The sequence below is a fragment of the Heliconius melpomene genome, unplaced genomic scaffold (assembly GCF_056956725.1).
Source record: "Heliconius melpomene rosina isolate 202511_hmr_F unplaced genomic scaffold, ASM5695672v1 ptg000039l, whole genome shotgun sequence".
Classification (NCBI taxonomy): domain Eukaryota; kingdom Metazoa; phylum Arthropoda; class Insecta; order Lepidoptera; family Nymphalidae; genus Heliconius; species Heliconius melpomene.
This window is the reverse complement of record NW_028181858.1, coordinates 216,585-233,912: the sequence shown is the minus strand read 5'-3', so window position 1 is coordinate 233,912 and position 17,328 is coordinate 216,585. Positions and strand designations below refer to the sequence as shown.

Genomic DNA, 17,328 nt, shown 5'->3' with positions numbered 1-17,328 from the left:
TCGATAGAGGTACTACTACACTGCACATTATCGTTACCCTAAAAATCTTATCCCTATAGCTTACACTACTGAACCAAACTATACCGAGTATGACTCGTATAAGCAACCCTTTCCAAGATCACATCGATATCGCTACAACAAGATATCTATAGCCGATATTCCTATGGAATCAGACATTAAATTACACTAGATATTGTTACTAGAGCTAACCATTTTTCTACACTATATAATTTTGTTGAAATAGATTCCTACAATTAATTTCCTTTCATCATTGAAACTTTTTTTAGAACTAGGCAACATATTATCTGCACTATGTATTACTCCTACAGAGTATTACTAAATTTCAGAAACAATCCTGAAGTAAAACTTTAACCAAAAAGTTTTATTTTAACACTTATAACGTTGAGATGTAACTAAGTAACAAAATCTAACTAGGTATGTAAATTACACACACTTCATTGATGTTTCACTATGAAATTGGCAACAATTAAGCATAAACGCGTCTCTAATTTTTAAACCATTACTTTTAAATTTCTTTTAACTAACTTGCCTTTAAAGAATTTTAATGTATCTACTACAATTTAATTAAAATTGTCACTAATTGGATTAACACCATTTACTTAAAATAATTAACTGGTTACTGGCGACCAAAACCCTAGTTGAACTTAAATATTAAGCGACACTAACCTTTACAATATTCGGAGCCATTACTTTTCTTTTAATACAATTTGAAATATACGGTACGTTCACTAACTATTTTATTTCTCTTAACAATTACATCTAACTTTATAATCACTTTAAAAGAATTAACTAACCTCTTTACTTTCTTTAAACAATCTTTACCTAATATGTCACTTTCAAATATGTCACTTTTTTAAAATTAAATTACCAAATAACTTCCGTTTCTTTAATTTACACTGTTATATGCTGCGCCATAATTATGGAAACAACTGTATTTCACCTTTTTTAAAATGAATTACGTTCATAATGATTTCATTGTAAACCTTCTATAAAATTAGTGACCTACCGACATAATTTTTTAAAATTTGAAATAATTTTTTACATTTTTCATTTAATACGGTGCGTATTAGACGGGGCGTCGATACTTTAAGAATCTCAAACTAAAGAAATTAACGTAACTAACGAAACGAACAGACTAACGAAATTATTTACTACACTCACGCGACGTAACTACGTATTTACACACTCACAGAACGGTAGACTATTGAAAGTGTCGAAACATTACTTACTTCACGTGAGAGTGAGGTTCATCCCACTTCTGATGTCGGAGACTAAGGTGATTGGGACCGGAGCTTGTTCCGAACTTGGAAGTTTATCAGAAAATCCCTTTACAGGGAAGAGAAGTAGATTCTAAGGAATCATATACTACAATTCCAAATGAAATTAAATTGGATAATTCAATAAATTTCAATGAAAATTGCTGTGAAGAGAACTTCAAAATTTTTATTAACCATCTCGATTTCCAAAAACAGGCAATGATAAATGATTTAATATTGAACCATAAATCTGTGTTTGCAAAGGATAAGTATGACATTGGAAAAGTAACGGAGTATGAAGCACATATTGATCTATTAATAGACAAATATTGCAGTAGAAGGCCATATCGTTGTACAATTGAAGATAAGAAAGAGATAGAAAATCAGATTACAAAGTTATTGGAAAAAAATATGATAGAAGAATCATATAGTCCGTTTGCTGCCCCAGTTACACTGGCTTATAAGAAAGAGGAAAATAAAAAATCAAGGTTATGCATAGATTTTCGAGATTTAAATAAAATTGTAGTTCCACAATCACAGCCATTCCCACTTATTGAGGACCTATTAGTTAAAACAAGAGATTGTATTTTTTTTTCTACACTGGATCTAAACTCTGCATTTTGGTCAATTCCTCTTCGTGTTTCAGATAGGCATAAAACAGCATTCGTCACACAAGAAGGTCATTACCAATGGACTTGTTTGCCATTTGGTCTAAAAACATCTCCGGCAATATTCCAGAGAATAATGTGTAACATAATCCGGAAACATAAGCTTGGTGAGTTCACAGTATGCTATATTAATGATATTTTACTGTTTTCAAAATCCTTTTCAGATCATATTAGACACTTAAAACAGTTATTTGAAGCAATAAAAATTGAAGGGTTAAGATTAAAATTTTCCAAGTGTACATTTGCAGCTGATTCAGTTAAATATCTGGGCCACATTATACAGAACAATTCAGTAAGGCCTTTGAAAGACAATTTAATATCAATAAAAAACTTCCCTACTCCAAAAACCCCAAAAAACGTTAGACAGTTTTTGGGGAAAATAAACTTTTATCATAAGTATGTCCCTAATATAGCGGTTAAACTGGAACCATTACATAACTTGTTAAGAAAAGGGCAATCCTTTAATTGGACAAAAAACTGTGAAGAAGCATTCAAAATCCTTTTCAGATCATATTAGACACTTAAAACAGTTATTTGAAGCAATAAAAATTGAAGGGTTAAGATTAAAATTTTCCAAGTGTACATTTGCAGCTGATTCAGTTAAATATCTGGGCCACATTATACAGAACAATTCAGTAAGGCCTTTGAAAGACAACTTAATATCAATAAAAAACTTCCCTACTCCAAAAACCCCAAAAAACGTTAGACAGTTTTTGGGGAAAATAAACTTTTATCATAAGTATGTCCCTAATATAGCGGTTAAACTGGAACCATTACATAACTTGTTAAGAAAAGGGCAATCCTTTAATTGGACAAAAAACTGTGAAGAAGCATTTAATGAAATGAAACAAATATTGTGCTCTCAACCTATATTAACTATTTTTAATCCAAATTTACCTATTTACATATACACTGATGCCAGTATACTAGGAGTGGGTGCAGTTCTAAAGCAGCCTCAAGAAGACAATCTTGTGAAACCAGTGGCATATTTCTCGAAAGAATTGAGTGATGTTCAAAAAAGAAAGAAAGCTATATATCTGGAATGTCTAGCAATTAAAGAATGCGTAAAATATTGGCAGCATCTTTTGATAGGTAGGAAATTTATTGTATTCTCAGACCATAAACCATTAGAAAATATGAATATTAAGTCGAGAACGGACGAAGAATTAGGGGATCTGACATTTTATCTATCCCAATATGATTTTCAGGTTAAATATGCTCCAGGAAAATACAACCTCGAAGCTGATTGCTTAAGCAGGAACCCAGTCCTGGAACCAAATGAAAATAAGGATGAACAATTAAAAATAGTCAACATAATAAAAATAGAAGATATCTTAAATGATCAGGTAAATAATAAAGAAATACAGTGTAGGAAAAATAAGTTAATTACTAAAAACAATGTTTATTATAAAAAAGTAAAAAAAAAGGAAAAAATTATTATATCAGAGAAATTTAGTATACAATTGATGAAAAATGTACATACAAACCTAGGTCATATAGGAATCAATCAAATGCACAAAATGATCAGTTCACTATATACATCAAAAAACATGACCAAAAACATAAAAAGGATATGTGAAACTTGTATAATGTGTATAAAGAACAAATCAAGAGGACTAAATAAATATGGTTTGATGTCTCACTTAGGTCCTGCCACATAACCCTTTGAGATATGTTCTATTGATACTATTGGTGGCTTTGGGGGTTCTAGGTCCACAAAGAAATACTTACATCTACTATCAGATCATTTTACAAGATATGCATATATTTTAACATCAAGTACTCAAAATGCAAATGATTTCATTAGACTAGTAAAAAGCTGTGCAGAACCTGACCACATTGGCGTAATTCTTTCAGATCAATACCCCGGAATCAATTCAAAAGAATTTAAAAAATTTTTAGATGACAAAAATATTCCCATAATTTTTACAGCTGTGAACTCGCCCTTCTCAAATGGCTTAAATGAAAGACTGAATCAAACGTTAGTTAATAGAATCAGATGCAAGATTAACGAAAATAATACAAAAATAGCATGGACAACTATAGCACATCATTGTGTTAGAAACTATAATGAAACTATACACTCTGTCACAGGATTTCCTCCAAAATATTTGTTAAATGGCACAGATGTCACTATTTTGCCAAATGAACTTAAACTAAAAAAGACAGAATATGATCTTACTAAAGATAGAGAAAAAGCTCTGGAAAATACAATCAAGTCTCATAATTATAACAAAGTGATTTATGATAAAAATAGAAAACATATAGATTTAAAAGTTGGTGACATTGTTTTTGTGGACAATGGAAATAAATTAAATAGAAGGAAACTTGATGAATTGCGAAGCGGTCCCTATCAAATCATGGAAAAAATATCAAACTCAATTTTCAAGATAAATACTGGTCATAAAAAATCTGAATCAAATTTTTTCCACATTTCAAAAATTACTCCAATGCCTCTGCTTGAGGAACCTACTTTGGGAGGGAGATGTAAAGACAATTACATGTAATTCTCTTTAATTTTTAATTCCTGGCCATAGACGTAACTACGTCTATGGTTTGAAAAAGATAATCTGTACAAATAGTTAAGCTATACAAAACTGTCAACATAGATCTTTTTAATTAATTTTGCTGAACACGTGTAACATAAAAATTTGTTAGAAGTAATAGACATTAAATGTCGTTTCTTTAACGAGAAACTCAGTGTGTTTTAATTACTACTATAAAATAACATTCACATTATATATAATATTTAATTATATTTCATAAAATTTGCACTGAGACGTTATCCCCTTTCTCCTCATTACATTTTATCCGTAATGTTTCAAAGGTTGTCTGGTGGAGATTGCTTAAAGCAATAAGACCGCCTTTGCATACGTGTTTTTCTTTAAATTTTATTTGTGTTGTTCTTTCTATATATTTCTTTTATGTGTGCAATAAAGTATATTCTATTCTATTCTATTCTAAAATGATTCCTCACCGCTGAAATGCGTAAAAATGCTCAGAAAAAAGAAATGAAGAAAAAAATTTCAGAAATAATAAATAAAATTATTCCTCACCGTAAACCTTTTGATACTATAATAGTATGTTTTCCTTGGAATGTTCTTTCTCGACAAATATCTCGTCATCATTGAAATATAGTTAATAATACGATAATATATCCAATAAATAATAAGTTTATATTAAAATTATGAAATCATTTTACTAAACCAGTTACTAAGGTTATTACTCCAATAGCTCCTGTTAAGGGTCAAGGTCTATAGTCAACTAAGTGATAGGGATGATTATGATTAGACATTAATTTACTTCTCTAGAATAAAGAGTTCTTAAAATAGAAATTACATAAGATTGAATAATTGCTACGGCAATTCAAGAATTAATAATAAAATTTGAACAATAATTAAAATAATTAATAAATAATTAAGTATATTAATACCTGTATTACTTAATAAAGTTAAAAGTAAATGACCTGCAATTATATTAGCTGTTAATCGAACTGCTAAAGTTCCAGGTCGAATAATATTACTAATAGTTTCAATTAGTACTATAAAAGGTATTAAAATAGTTGGTGTTCCCTGAGGAATTATATGAATAAATATATGTTGTGTATTATTTAATCATCCATAAATTATAAATCTTAATCATAATGTTAAAGATAATGAAAGGGATATATTAAGATGACTTGTTCTAGTAAAAATATATGGGAATAAACCTAAAAAAATATTAAATAAAATAAAAAAGAATAATGAAATAAAAATAAAAGTTGATCCATTAATTCTATTTGGTCCTAATAAAGTTTTAAATTCATTATGAAGTTTATTAGAAATAAAATTTCATAATAAATAATGACGATTAGGAAAAAATCAGAAATATAAAGGAATAAATAATAATCCAATAAATGTTCTAATTCAATTAAATGGGAAATTAAATAAATTTGTTGAAGGATCAAAAATTGAAAAAAGATTATTTATCATTTTCAACAATTTTTTTTGAAATTATTTTTATTAATTTTTTTAAAATTAAAATTATTTTTATAATTAAAAATAAAATAATTTATAATTATAAAACTAATAAAAATAGAAATAAAAAATAATAATGAAATTATTCAATTGATAGGTATTATTTGAGGAATAAAAGAATATTACAAAAAGTAATAATTTAAATTTGACATATTTATGTTATTTATTAACTAATTCTTTATCATTAGAAGTAAATGCTAATTCACTATAAAATGGTTTAAGAGACCAGTACTTGCTTTCAGTCATCTAATGAATAATTATTAATTCAATTAATAAAGTTTTTTATAGGGATTCTTTCAATAACAATAGGTACAAAACTATGATTTGCCCCACAAATTTCAGAACATTGACCATAATAAATTCCAGGACGATTAATAAAAAATCTAGTTTGATTTAATCGTCCTGGATTAGCGTCAATTTTTACTCCTAATGATGGAATTGTTCAAGAGTGAATTACATCTGTAGCTGTAACTAAAATACGAATTTGATTATTTATAGGTAAAATAATTCGATTATCAACATCTAAAAGTCGAAAATTATTTAAATTTTCATTAGATTGAATGAAAAATATATGAATCAAATTTATAGCGGTTGAGATGTGATACCACTATTTAATATGATCTTATTTATTTTACACTAAATGAGTAAAATTAAAAATCCAAATTTTGTGGAGAAATTGTCCAAATTTATTTAACTCACAGATACGTGAAGAGAAAATAATCACAGAAGGAAATAAAGAAATTTAAATAAATACCAATAGAAAATACAAGCTAAACTAGCACGTAATAGCAAGAAGTTAAGGTTGAGAATTGAATGCAAGCTAAGAGAGCAATGGATACACAAGTGAATGTCGCAAGCGATTCTAGCCGACTCTTTAAACGTGGCGATGCTGGCTAGCAGCCTACGACACGCATAGCAAAAAAACTCGGAACAGGTTTGAATTGTTCCAATGCGCTGCGTCCGGATGATTCTAGTAAATATATTAATATTAATTTTGAATAAGTAATGTTCCCTACAGTACTCCCCCCCAGAGACCTGGTTAAGGGCGATAGTAGTCTGGAAACTTGACTCTTCTTCCGCTTCTTGTCCGCTTCTCAAGTGTCTGCTCCACGTCAGATTGAGAGATAGCCTTTGGTGCTGTTATTATTCTCTTTGATGCAGGAACGGCCTCTCTCGTAACATATGCGGGCTTGATCCTGTCCACACTAACGTTATTAGGCTTACCACATATGTCTATTTTGAAATATTTAGGAGTCCTCTTGAGAACCTTGTATGGGCCTGCATAAGGTGGTTCCAGTGGTTTGCGGACGTGGTCCTGCCGTAAAAAAACATGTGTTGTCTCTGCAAGGTCAGCTGGCATATAAAAAGGACCTGTCCTATGCCATGACGTGGGCTTCGGTGAGAGTCGTGCCATACCAGCACGAAGACGAGTGACCAGATTTGTGATATCTGCTGTCCTGTAATCCTCCGAGGGTGCAAGAAATTGCCCTGGAAGTCGAAGGGGCTCCCCGTAGACCAGCTCAGCCGCTGAAGCCTGAATATCATCCTTCCAAGCGCTACGGATGCCCAGCAGCACTAAGGGAAGTGCTTCCGTCCAGGTCGAAGAGGGATGGCACATGATAGCTGCCTTCAGCTGACGATGGAGTCTCTCGATCAAGCCGTTGGAAGCTGGATGATACGAAGTAGTCGTAAAGTGATGTGCACCAACCATGGCTGATAGTGCCTTGAAGAGATGCGACTCGAATTGCCGACCCCTATCGGTTGTAATTCGAAGAGGGCAACCAAATCTTGCTATCCAACCAGAGAGAAGAGCGGCAGCACAGGAATCAGCTGTGATGTCCTTAAGTGGGAATGCCTCAGGCCATCGTGTGAAACGGTCGATGACAGTAAGGCAATATCTGAAATCAGACGAAATAGTTAAAGGTCCGACGATGTCGAGGTGGATGTGTGCAAACCTCGATGTAGGAGTTGGAATTGAGGATAAGGGAGCAAGGGTATGACGGTGAACTTTGCTCTTTTGACAAAGTACACACTCTCGTGTCCACTCTCTACAGTCTTTGCGAATCCCTGGCCATACGAATCTCTGTGTAACCAGCCGCACTGTAGCTGTCCTACCAGGATGGCTCAAGCTGTGTGAAGTTTCAAAAACTTGTCGGCGAAACTTCTCAGTAATGAACGGGCGCGGAGAAGACATTGATACGTCACAGTATAACTTCTGGTTACAGTGTGGCAAATCTACCTTAACCAGTTTTAACGATGAGCCTTTTTGAAGCAGACCTAGCAGTTCAGGATCAGTATCTTGAGCAAGTGCTAGAGCCTGGTAATCGATAGATCGACTCACCTCTTCCAGTCGTGACAGAGTATCAGCCACTACGTTCAAACGTCCTGGTAAGTATTGAATAATAGTTGTGAACTGAGAAATATAATCAAAGTACCGATATTGGCGCGGTGAGCATTTCTCCCTGTTAATGTTGAATGCATATGTGAGAGGTTTATGATCCGTGTGAATCACGAAGTTTCGAGCCTCAACCATGTGTCGAAAATATTTAATGGCTTCATAAATGGCTAACAGTTCTCTGTCGTAAGGACTATACTTCTTCTGCGCAGATGTTAATTTTTTAGAAAAGAAACCAAGAGGTTGCCATACGTTATTAACACGTTGTTGAAGAACTGCTCCAATTCCGACATCAGAAGCATCAGTGGCAATAGCTACCTCTGCAGAAGGATCTGGGTGAGCCAGTAATGTGGCTTGAGATAAACAAGTCTTACATTTTTGAAAGGCTTCCATCATCTCCGGCGTCATAGTGATCGGCTTAGCTCCTTTCATCTTAGGTCCTAGAAGCGCAGCATCTAATGGTGCTTGGATATTTGCGGCATCGGGAATAAAACGCCGATAAAAATTGAACATACCGAGGAAACGTCGTAATTCCTTAGCAGTTTTCGGCACACTGCACTCCTCTATGCTCTTTACGTTCGTCTCTAAAGGTTGAGTCCCAGAACCTGACACTAGGTAACCAAGAAATTTTACCTGTCGCTGCCCGAAGACCCACTTGGATGTGTTTATCAAAACACCATACTCTTTGAGCCTGGTGAAGAGTAGTCTGATGTGGCGCTGATGTTGTTCTTCAGAACTGGAAAATACCAAAATGTCGTCTAAGTAACCAAAACAAAAGTCATCAAAATCACGTAGCACTTCGTCCATGAACCTCTGAAAGGTTTGTGCTGCATTGCGCAGTCCGTAGGTCATGTACGGGAACTCGAAAAGTCCAAAAGGAGTTATAATGGCTGTTTTGTGGATATCATTGACGTGTACTGGTATTTGATTGTACGCCTTGACTAGATCGATAGTTGAAAATACTGTACAACCAGAGAGTTGGTAGGAAAAATCCTGGATATGGCGTATCGGATACCTGTCAGGTACTGTGCGAGCATTGAGTGCCCTATAATCACCACATGGTCTCCATCCGTCGTCCTTCTTCTTAACTAAGTGCAGAGCGGACGACCACGAACTGTTAGAGGAGCGGGCAGTTCCCTGTGACAGCATATCGTCAAATTCTTTTTTGGCTGCTTTCAGTCTAACTGGGTCTAAACGACGAGGTCTACTGGTAACCGGTGGTCCGGGAATGGTTTTGATGTAATGCACGGTATTATGCTTAGGTAAGGAAGACGTACCTGATGGTCTCGTTACCTCTGGAAACTCATGAAGCAGCTGATGGTATTTTGATTCTCCCGAAATGGCTTTGACTGACGCAAGGTCATCGGAGATATTTTCTTTTATTGCTTGCACTGACAGAGTGGTATTTCCATCGACGAGTCGCTGACATCTGCAATCTACAAGAAGATTGTAAAATATCAAAAAATCTACGCCGATAATGGGCTTTGAAACATCAGCGATGGTAAATTTCCAGGTGAAAGTACGTTTCAGTCCTAGGTCTAAGTGCAATAATGTAGGACCGTAAGTATGAATGACTGTACCGTTCGCCGCCATAAGTTCATACTTTGTCTTGGTACAGGGCGCCTTGGTAGCCAACCGTGGAAAAACGCAGAGATCCGAGCCAGTATCAATGAGGAAAAGCATTTTTGAAATACGGTCGGTAATGAAAAGACGGCCTGTAGGTAAAGGGCAGACGTTGGCCGCTACTTCCGGCTGCCCAGAGAGTTTTCCGACTCTCCGTAACTACATGGCTGCACACATTTTTTAGCATTTGAACCAAATTTAAAATGGTACCAACATTTTTGCTGGGTAGTCGACTTCCTGCGATGTCTGGAATGGCTCCGGGAACGCTCTTTAAATTTTGATGAGACCGAGTTGTGACGTACGTGGGTCGAGAGTTCCGATACCTGCTTGGTCAGGAGTTGGATCTGCTTGGCCATTTCTTCCAACATGGAGGATGCAGGGGGTGTGGCCATCGCAGATGTGCTTGCGACCTGTGGTGATGAGGGTGCTATCTCATGCACTTTGTCTGCCAGGTCAGCTAATTTTTCGATAGGCAGATCAGGCTGTGAAGCTATAACCGTTTGAATGTTTTGTGGTAACCTACTCGACCATAATGTTTTTAAAAAATCCTTGGGGACAGATGAACCCGCAAGATCTTGCATGTATCGCAGAAACTGTGATGGCTTGCGATCACCTAGCTGCTCGTGCCTCAGCAACTGCATCACTTTCTTTTCTTGAGACGCAGACAATCTTTTAATCAGTTGCGTTTTAAGAGTGATGTATTTATCCGTCTCGGGAGGAGAAATGATAATATCCTTCACCTCGACAGCAAATTGATTATCTAACTGAGCGGCAACGTAATAAAATTTTGTAGTATCACTTGTTATATTAGATAAAGCAAACTGACCTTCAATTTGTGAAAACCAAAGGGCTGGTTCTTCCGGCCAGAATGGTGGAATACGCACGCCAATTCTGCACACGTTGGATGTAGTCGCGTCCTCCATCTTGTATCAGAGGTCACTTGCCAAGGTCGTTAAAATGGCCTCCTGCCGTTTTAAATCTTCTTGCCAGCAGTAAGCGTAGGTATTTATTGTAGTGCTCACCAATTTAGGGGTCACCAATATAGCGGTTGAGATGTGATACCACTATTTAATATGATCTTATTTATTTTACACTAAATGAGTAAAATTAAAAATCCAAATTTTGTGGAGAAATTGTCCAAATTTATTTAACTCACAGATACGTGAAGAGAAAATAATCACAGAAGGAAATAAAGAAATTTAAATAAATACCAATAGAAAATACAAGCTAAACTAGCACGTAATAGCAAGAAGTTAAGGTTGAGAATTGAATGCAAGCTAAGAGAGCAATGGATACACAAGTGAATGTCGCAAGCGATTCTAGCCGACTCTTTAAACGATGCTGGCTAGCAGCCTACGACAGGCATAGCAAAAAAACTCGGAACAGGTTTGAATTGTTCCAATGCGCTGCGTGCGGATGATTCTAGTAAATGTAATAGTATTAATTTTGAATAAGTAATGTTCCCTACAAATTCAATGTTATTAAAATCAGAATATTCATATCTTCAATATCATTGATGTCCAATTGATTTTAATGTAATTAAAGGATTATTAAGTTCATCTATAAATTAATTTATAACAAAAACAAAAACCGACTTCTAACAACGAACTAAAAAGTGAAAAATAATTTTACAAAGATTTTATTATTTTGAAGTCGGTGTCAAGCTAATGCTAATACAACACCTTTACTACAATATCTAATTACTAAGCCTGTTTGTTCTACTGAGCACCGACTTCAAAATAATAAAATCTTTGTAAAATTATTTTTCACTTTTTAGTTCGTTGTTAGAAGTCGGTTTTTGTTTTTGTTAAAAAATAATTTATTTTACGATTTTAAGTGATGGGTAGATCTTAAAATGATGCTTCTTGAACGAGTGGTGATGGTGGTGGTAGTGGTTGTCAACGAGTGGTTGTGAATGTCCCATGTAAAACTTCATTTAATTAGGGTTTATTTTTGCGCAAAGTAACATTTTGGTATATTGACAAGAACATACATAAAAAGTATTCGGGCGAATTGGGAATCTCCCTTTTTTGAAGTTGGTTGAAAATGAGAACATTCTCTTTTTTGAGGTTGATTGAAAAGAAATGTAACGATCAGGAATCTCACTTCTGACATCGAGTTAAAAAGTTTTTGCTTTTAACTATTACAGTATAATCAATTTTTTACCAAAAAAAACAAACTTTCTCAAATTTCACCGGATTCCATAATCGGAATCTAGCCAAACTTTCACCAAATTATCCTTGAAGTGTATCCTTTCAAATAAAATAAGAATCATCAAAATCAGTTTGCGCGACATTAAGTTATGCGTCTATTTGTCGCGCACATACCTAATGCAAATTTAAGACTTATGTGATTTTCTCATGGATACCATTGTCAGACATGAACCAAAAAAAAATGGGACCATTCGGGAAGCTTCACCTTTCAAATAAAAAAAAAATATCAAAATCGGTTCACCCAGTCAAAAGTTATGAGGTAACAAACATAAAAAAAAATAATAAAAAAAAAATACAGTCGAATTGATAACCTCCTTTTCTTACAGAAGTCGGTTAAAAATATATAACAATCGTAATGATGGAAATGCAATAAAAATTAAAGTAATAGCTGGTAAAATAGTTCAAATTAATTCAATTATTTGACCCTCTAATAAAAATCGATTAATATAATTATTGAAAAATAAATTTATTATTAAATATGCTACTAAAATTGTAATTATAATTAAAATAATTAATGTATGGTCATGAAAAAAAATAATTTGTTCTATTAATGGAGAAGCTCTATTTTGGTAATTTAAATTAGATCAGGTTGCCATTTCTAAAAAAAGGATATTCCTTTATAAATGGGGTTTAAATCCATTACATATAATCTGCCATATTAGAAATTTCTTAAAATAGGAAGTTCATTATAAGAATGTTCAGAAGGAGGTAAATTTTGATATCATTCAATAGAGGATGGTATATTTAATGAAAATAGGATTATTCGTTGATTAATTATTGATTCTCAAATAATAATAATAATTAAAATTATGGAAAATAATGAAATATATGAACCAAATGAAGAAATAATAGGCCTAGTGTCCGGGGAACCGGCAAGCCAGGCACGCACTGAGGAGGTGCGGGTAGCCGCAATGGAGTTGTGGGAAACTCGGCTGGCAACGCCAACTGCCGGCCTGAGGACGATCGAGGCTGTTCGTCCAGTGTTCCGCCAGTGGTTAGCGCGGCGTCACGGCGTCCTAACCTTCCGCATGACACAGGTGCTCACGGGGCATGGCTGCTTCGGGGGTTACTTGTGTCGGATCGCCGGGAGGGAGCCCGACGCTCGCTGCCACCACTGCGACGACTGCCTCGATGAGACGGCCCAGCACACGTTGGAGGTGTGCTCAGCCTGGGCATCTCAACGTCGCGCTTTGCGCGACGTCATAGGGGACGACCTTTCCCTGCCGGCCGTGGTCAAGGCTATGGCCGGCAGCGAGACGTCGTGGGATGCGGTCTCATCCTTCTGCGAGGCAGTGGTGCTCGAGAAGGAGTCGGCGGAACGGGCGAGGGAGGCTTTTGCCGAAGTCGCCATCCGCCGTAAGAGACCGGGTCGCCGGAGGGCGGCACACGATCGCCGCCTTCCGCCCTAATGTGCTAGAGGGCGGTCAGCTTGGGGAAGCTGACCGCCTACCAACCTGGCCCGAGTAGGCACGCACAGGTTGCTCCCGCGCGCTACTCCGAGCAGGCCGTCGAGGGTGCCCACACACCCTTGATTCCGCGACGTGCCTTGCAGGCTCCCGCCGCCGCGTTTCGCGGAAGACTCACGTCCCCGTGTCTCGCGGCCAGTGGCGGTCGAGGAGGAGCACCGTGAGGTTTTAGTGGGTATTGGGATAATACTATCCAATTAGCAGAAAATGTTAAATTCTTAGGCATGATTCTCGATAAAAGACTGAACGGAATTGCCCATGCTGAACATGTCAGTAAAAAATGTGAAAACGGCATCAACGCTTTAAGAGCTGTGTCTGGTGTGTGGTGGCGTGCACACCCTTATACTCTCAAACTACTGTACAATGCCATTATCCGTAGTCACATTGACTACGGATTATTTGTTTTAGACCCCTTTAACAAAGTTGCTACTGAAAAACTCAATAGGATCCAATACAAATGCCTACGAATTATTATAGGTGCAATGAAGTCTTCTCCCACCAACGCACTGCAGGTTGAGTGTGTTGATCCTCCTTATCCTATCCGTCGCCAATTCCTGTCTGATCGGTTTGTTGGTAAAATGTTACAGCTGTCATCCCACCCTCTATGGTCCAAGCTATCTGATTTAGCGGACCTCATTCCTCCGGGCAGGCCCCTACCCTACTTGCTCAATAGTTTCCTGAAATTTACCTCTCTTCCTCATCCCTTGTCCTCTTCTCCGTCTAATCCTTAATTCAAAAATTAAAAAAATAAAATTTATATTATAAGATAATAAAATTATTGGTGAAATTTTTTGTCATGTTATTAAAATAAATCTATTAAATCATGATAATCCTTCTATAATATTAGGAAATCAAAAATGAAAAGGAACAGAACCTATTTTTATTAATATTGCAGAATTTATAATAATTGATAATAAATCATTAATAAATATTTTTATAAGAAATAAATTCAATAGGATAGAAAATAAAAAAATAATTGATGCAATAGATTGAGTTAAAAAATATTTTAAGGAAGCTTCTGAATTTAATAGATTATTGGGGGAAGAGATTAAGGGGATAAATCTAAGTAAATTAATTTCTAAGCCAATTCAGCATCCTAATCATGAATTTGATGAAATAGAAATTATAGTTCTGAAAAATAAAATAAATAAGAAAAATATTTTATTGGAATTATTAATTAATAAAATAAAAAATAAGAATAAAATATTCTAAAGATGAATTTAAATTCATTATAAAAAAATTATATTTTAGTGTAAAATGCACAATAATTTTTGAAATTATTAGATATATTCTATAATCCGAGCTCTATTATAATCCGAGATCTATTATAATCCGAGCGGGGAAAACTGAAAAAATCGGTTTTCGCCACTAACCGCCGGCACCTTCCCGCGCATTCCCGCGGGTTGTATACCACCTTAAAGGCCCCTCGAAGCCCGAACGATCGACACCAGTATCAACTGAATCCGAGCGGGGAAAACTGAAAAAATCGGTTTTCGCCACTTATTGCCGGCACCTTCCCGCGCATTCCCGCGGGTTTTATACCACCTTGAAAGCCCCTCGGAGCACGAACGATCGACACCAGTTTCAACTGAATCCGAGCGGGGAAAACTGAAAAAATCGGTTTTCGCCACTTACCGCCCGCACCTTCCTGCGCATTCCCGCGGGTTGTATACCACCTTGAAGGCCCCTCGGAGCCCGAACGATCGACACCAGTTTCAACTGAATCCGAGCGGGGAAAACTGAAAAAATCGGTTTTCGCCACTTACTGCCCGCACCTTCCCGCGCATTCCCGCGGGTTGTATACCACCTTGAAGGCCCCTCGGAGCCCGAACGATCGACACCAGTTTCAACTGAATCCGAGCGGGGAAAACTGAAAAAATCGGTTTTCGCCACTTACCGCCCGCACCTTCCCGCGCATTCCCGCGGGTTGTATACCACCTTGAAGGCCCCTCGGAGCCCGAACGATCGACACCAGTTTCAACTGAATCCGAGCGGGGAAAACTGAAAAAATCGGTTTTTTCCACTTACCGCCCGCACCTTCCCGCGCATTCCCTCGGGTTGTATACCACCTTGAAGGCCTTTCGGAGCCCGAACGATCGACACCAGTTTCAACTGAATCCGAGCGGGGAAAACTGAAAAAATCGGTTTTCGCCACTTACCGCCCGCACCTTCCCGCGCATTCCCGCGGGTTGTATACCACCTTGAAGGCCCTTCGGAGCCCGAACGATCGACACCAGTATCAACTGAATCCGAGCGGGGAAAACTGAAAAAATCGGTTTTTTCCACTTACCGCCCGCACCTTCCCGCGCATTCCCGCGGGTTGTATACCACCTTGAAGGCCCCTCGGAGCCCGAACGATCGACACCAGTTTCAACTGAATCCGAGCGGGTAAAACTGAAAAAATCGGTTTTCGCCACTTACCGCCATCGACACCAGTTTCAACTGAATCCGAGCGGGGAAAACTGAAAAAATCGGTTTTCGCCACTTACTGCCGGCACCTTCCCGCGCATTCCCGCGGGTTGTATACCATCTTGAAGGCCCCTCGGAGCCCGAACGATCGACACCAGTTTCAACTGAATCCGAGCGGGGAAAACTGAAAAAATCGGTTTTCGCCACTAACCGCCGGCACCTTCCCGCGCATTCCCGCGGATTGTATACCACCTTGAAGGCCCCTCGAAGCCCGAACGATCGACACCAGTTTCAACTGAATTTAACTGAATTGAATAGCTGAGGCACGAGCAGCTAGGTGATCGCAAGCCATCACAGTTTCTGCGATACATGCAAGATCTTGCGGGTTCATCTGTCCCCAAGGATTTTTTAAAAACATTATGGTCGAGTAGGTTACCACAAAACATTCAAACGGTTATAGCTTCACAGCCTGATCTGCCTATCGAAAAATTAGCTGACCTGGCAGACAAAGTGCATGAGATAGCACCCTCATCACCACAGGTCGCAAGCACATCTGCGATGGCCACACCCCCTGCATCCTCCATGTTGGAAGAAATGGCCAAGCAGATCCAACTCCTGACCAAGCATCATGGTGAGAGAGACCATCAGGTACGTCTTCCTTACCTAAGCATAATACCGTGCATTACATCAAAACCATTCCCGGACCACCGGTTACCAGTAGACCTCGTCGTTTAGACCCAGTTAGACTGAAAGCAGCCAAAAAAGAATTTGACGATATGCTGTCACAGGGAACTGCCCGCTCCTCTAACAGTTCGTGGTCGTCCGCTCTGCACTTAGTTAAGAAGAAGGACGACGGATGGAGACCATGTGGTGATTATAGGGCACTCAATGCTCGCACAGTACCTGACAGGTATCCGATACGCCATATCCAGGATTTTTCCTACCAACTCTCTGGTTGTACAGTATTTTCAACTATCGATCTAGTCAAGGCGTACAATCAAATACCAGTACACGTCAATGATATCCACAAAACAGCCATTATAACTCCTTTTGGACTTTTCGAGTTCCCGTACATGACCTACGGACTGCGCAATGCAGCACAAACCTTTCAGAGGTTCATGGACGAAGTGCTACGTGATTTTGATGACTTTTGTTTTGGTTACTTAGACGACATTTTGGTATTTTCCAGTTCTGAAGAACAACATCAGCGCCACATCAGACTACTCTTCACCAGGCTCAAAGAGTATGGTGTTTTGATAAA

General features: G+C 37.3%; 3 protein-coding genes across 4 annotated transcripts; 2 read left to right on the top strand and 1 right to left on the bottom strand.

The window, feature by feature from the left end:
• Positions 1-1,065: 1,065 nt before the first annotated feature.
• LOC146526629 (uncharacterized) lies at positions 1,066-3,927 on the top strand. 2 transcript variants are annotated; one of them, XM_085206928.1, is made up of 5 exons: positions 1,066-1,765; positions 1,928-2,052; positions 2,868-3,037; positions 3,154-3,291; positions 3,803-3,927. In XM_085206928.1, exons 1-3 carry the CDS (start codon positions 1,497-1,499, stop codon positions 2,873-2,875), a joined length of 402 nt encoding a protein of 133 aa, XP_085063054.1. In that variant the 5' UTR covers positions 1,066-1,496; the 3' UTR covers positions 2,876-3,037; positions 3,154-3,291; positions 3,803-3,927. The 2 variants fall into 2 exon arrangements, with proteins under 2 accessions (XP_085063054.1, XP_085063055.1); XM_085206929.1 differs by having other exon boundaries at positions 1,393-1,765; positions 1,924-2,052.
• On the top strand, positions 3,610-4,641 carry LOC146526628 (uncharacterized; the record flags this gene model as incomplete). The annotated part of the gene is made up of 1 exon (XM_085206920.1): positions 3,610-4,641. A coding segment is annotated over one exon (843 nt), but the record flags the coding sequence as incomplete, so codon positions are not given.
• Positions 4,642-10,098: 5,457 nt separating this feature from the next.
• LOC146526627 (uncharacterized) lies at positions 10,099-10,902 on the bottom strand. Its single transcript, XM_085206919.1, has one exon. The coding sequence runs from the start codon at positions 10,900-10,902 to the stop codon at positions 10,099-10,101; it is 804 nt and encodes a 267-aa protein (XP_085063045.1).
• Positions 10,903-17,328: the final 6,426 nt, after the last annotated feature.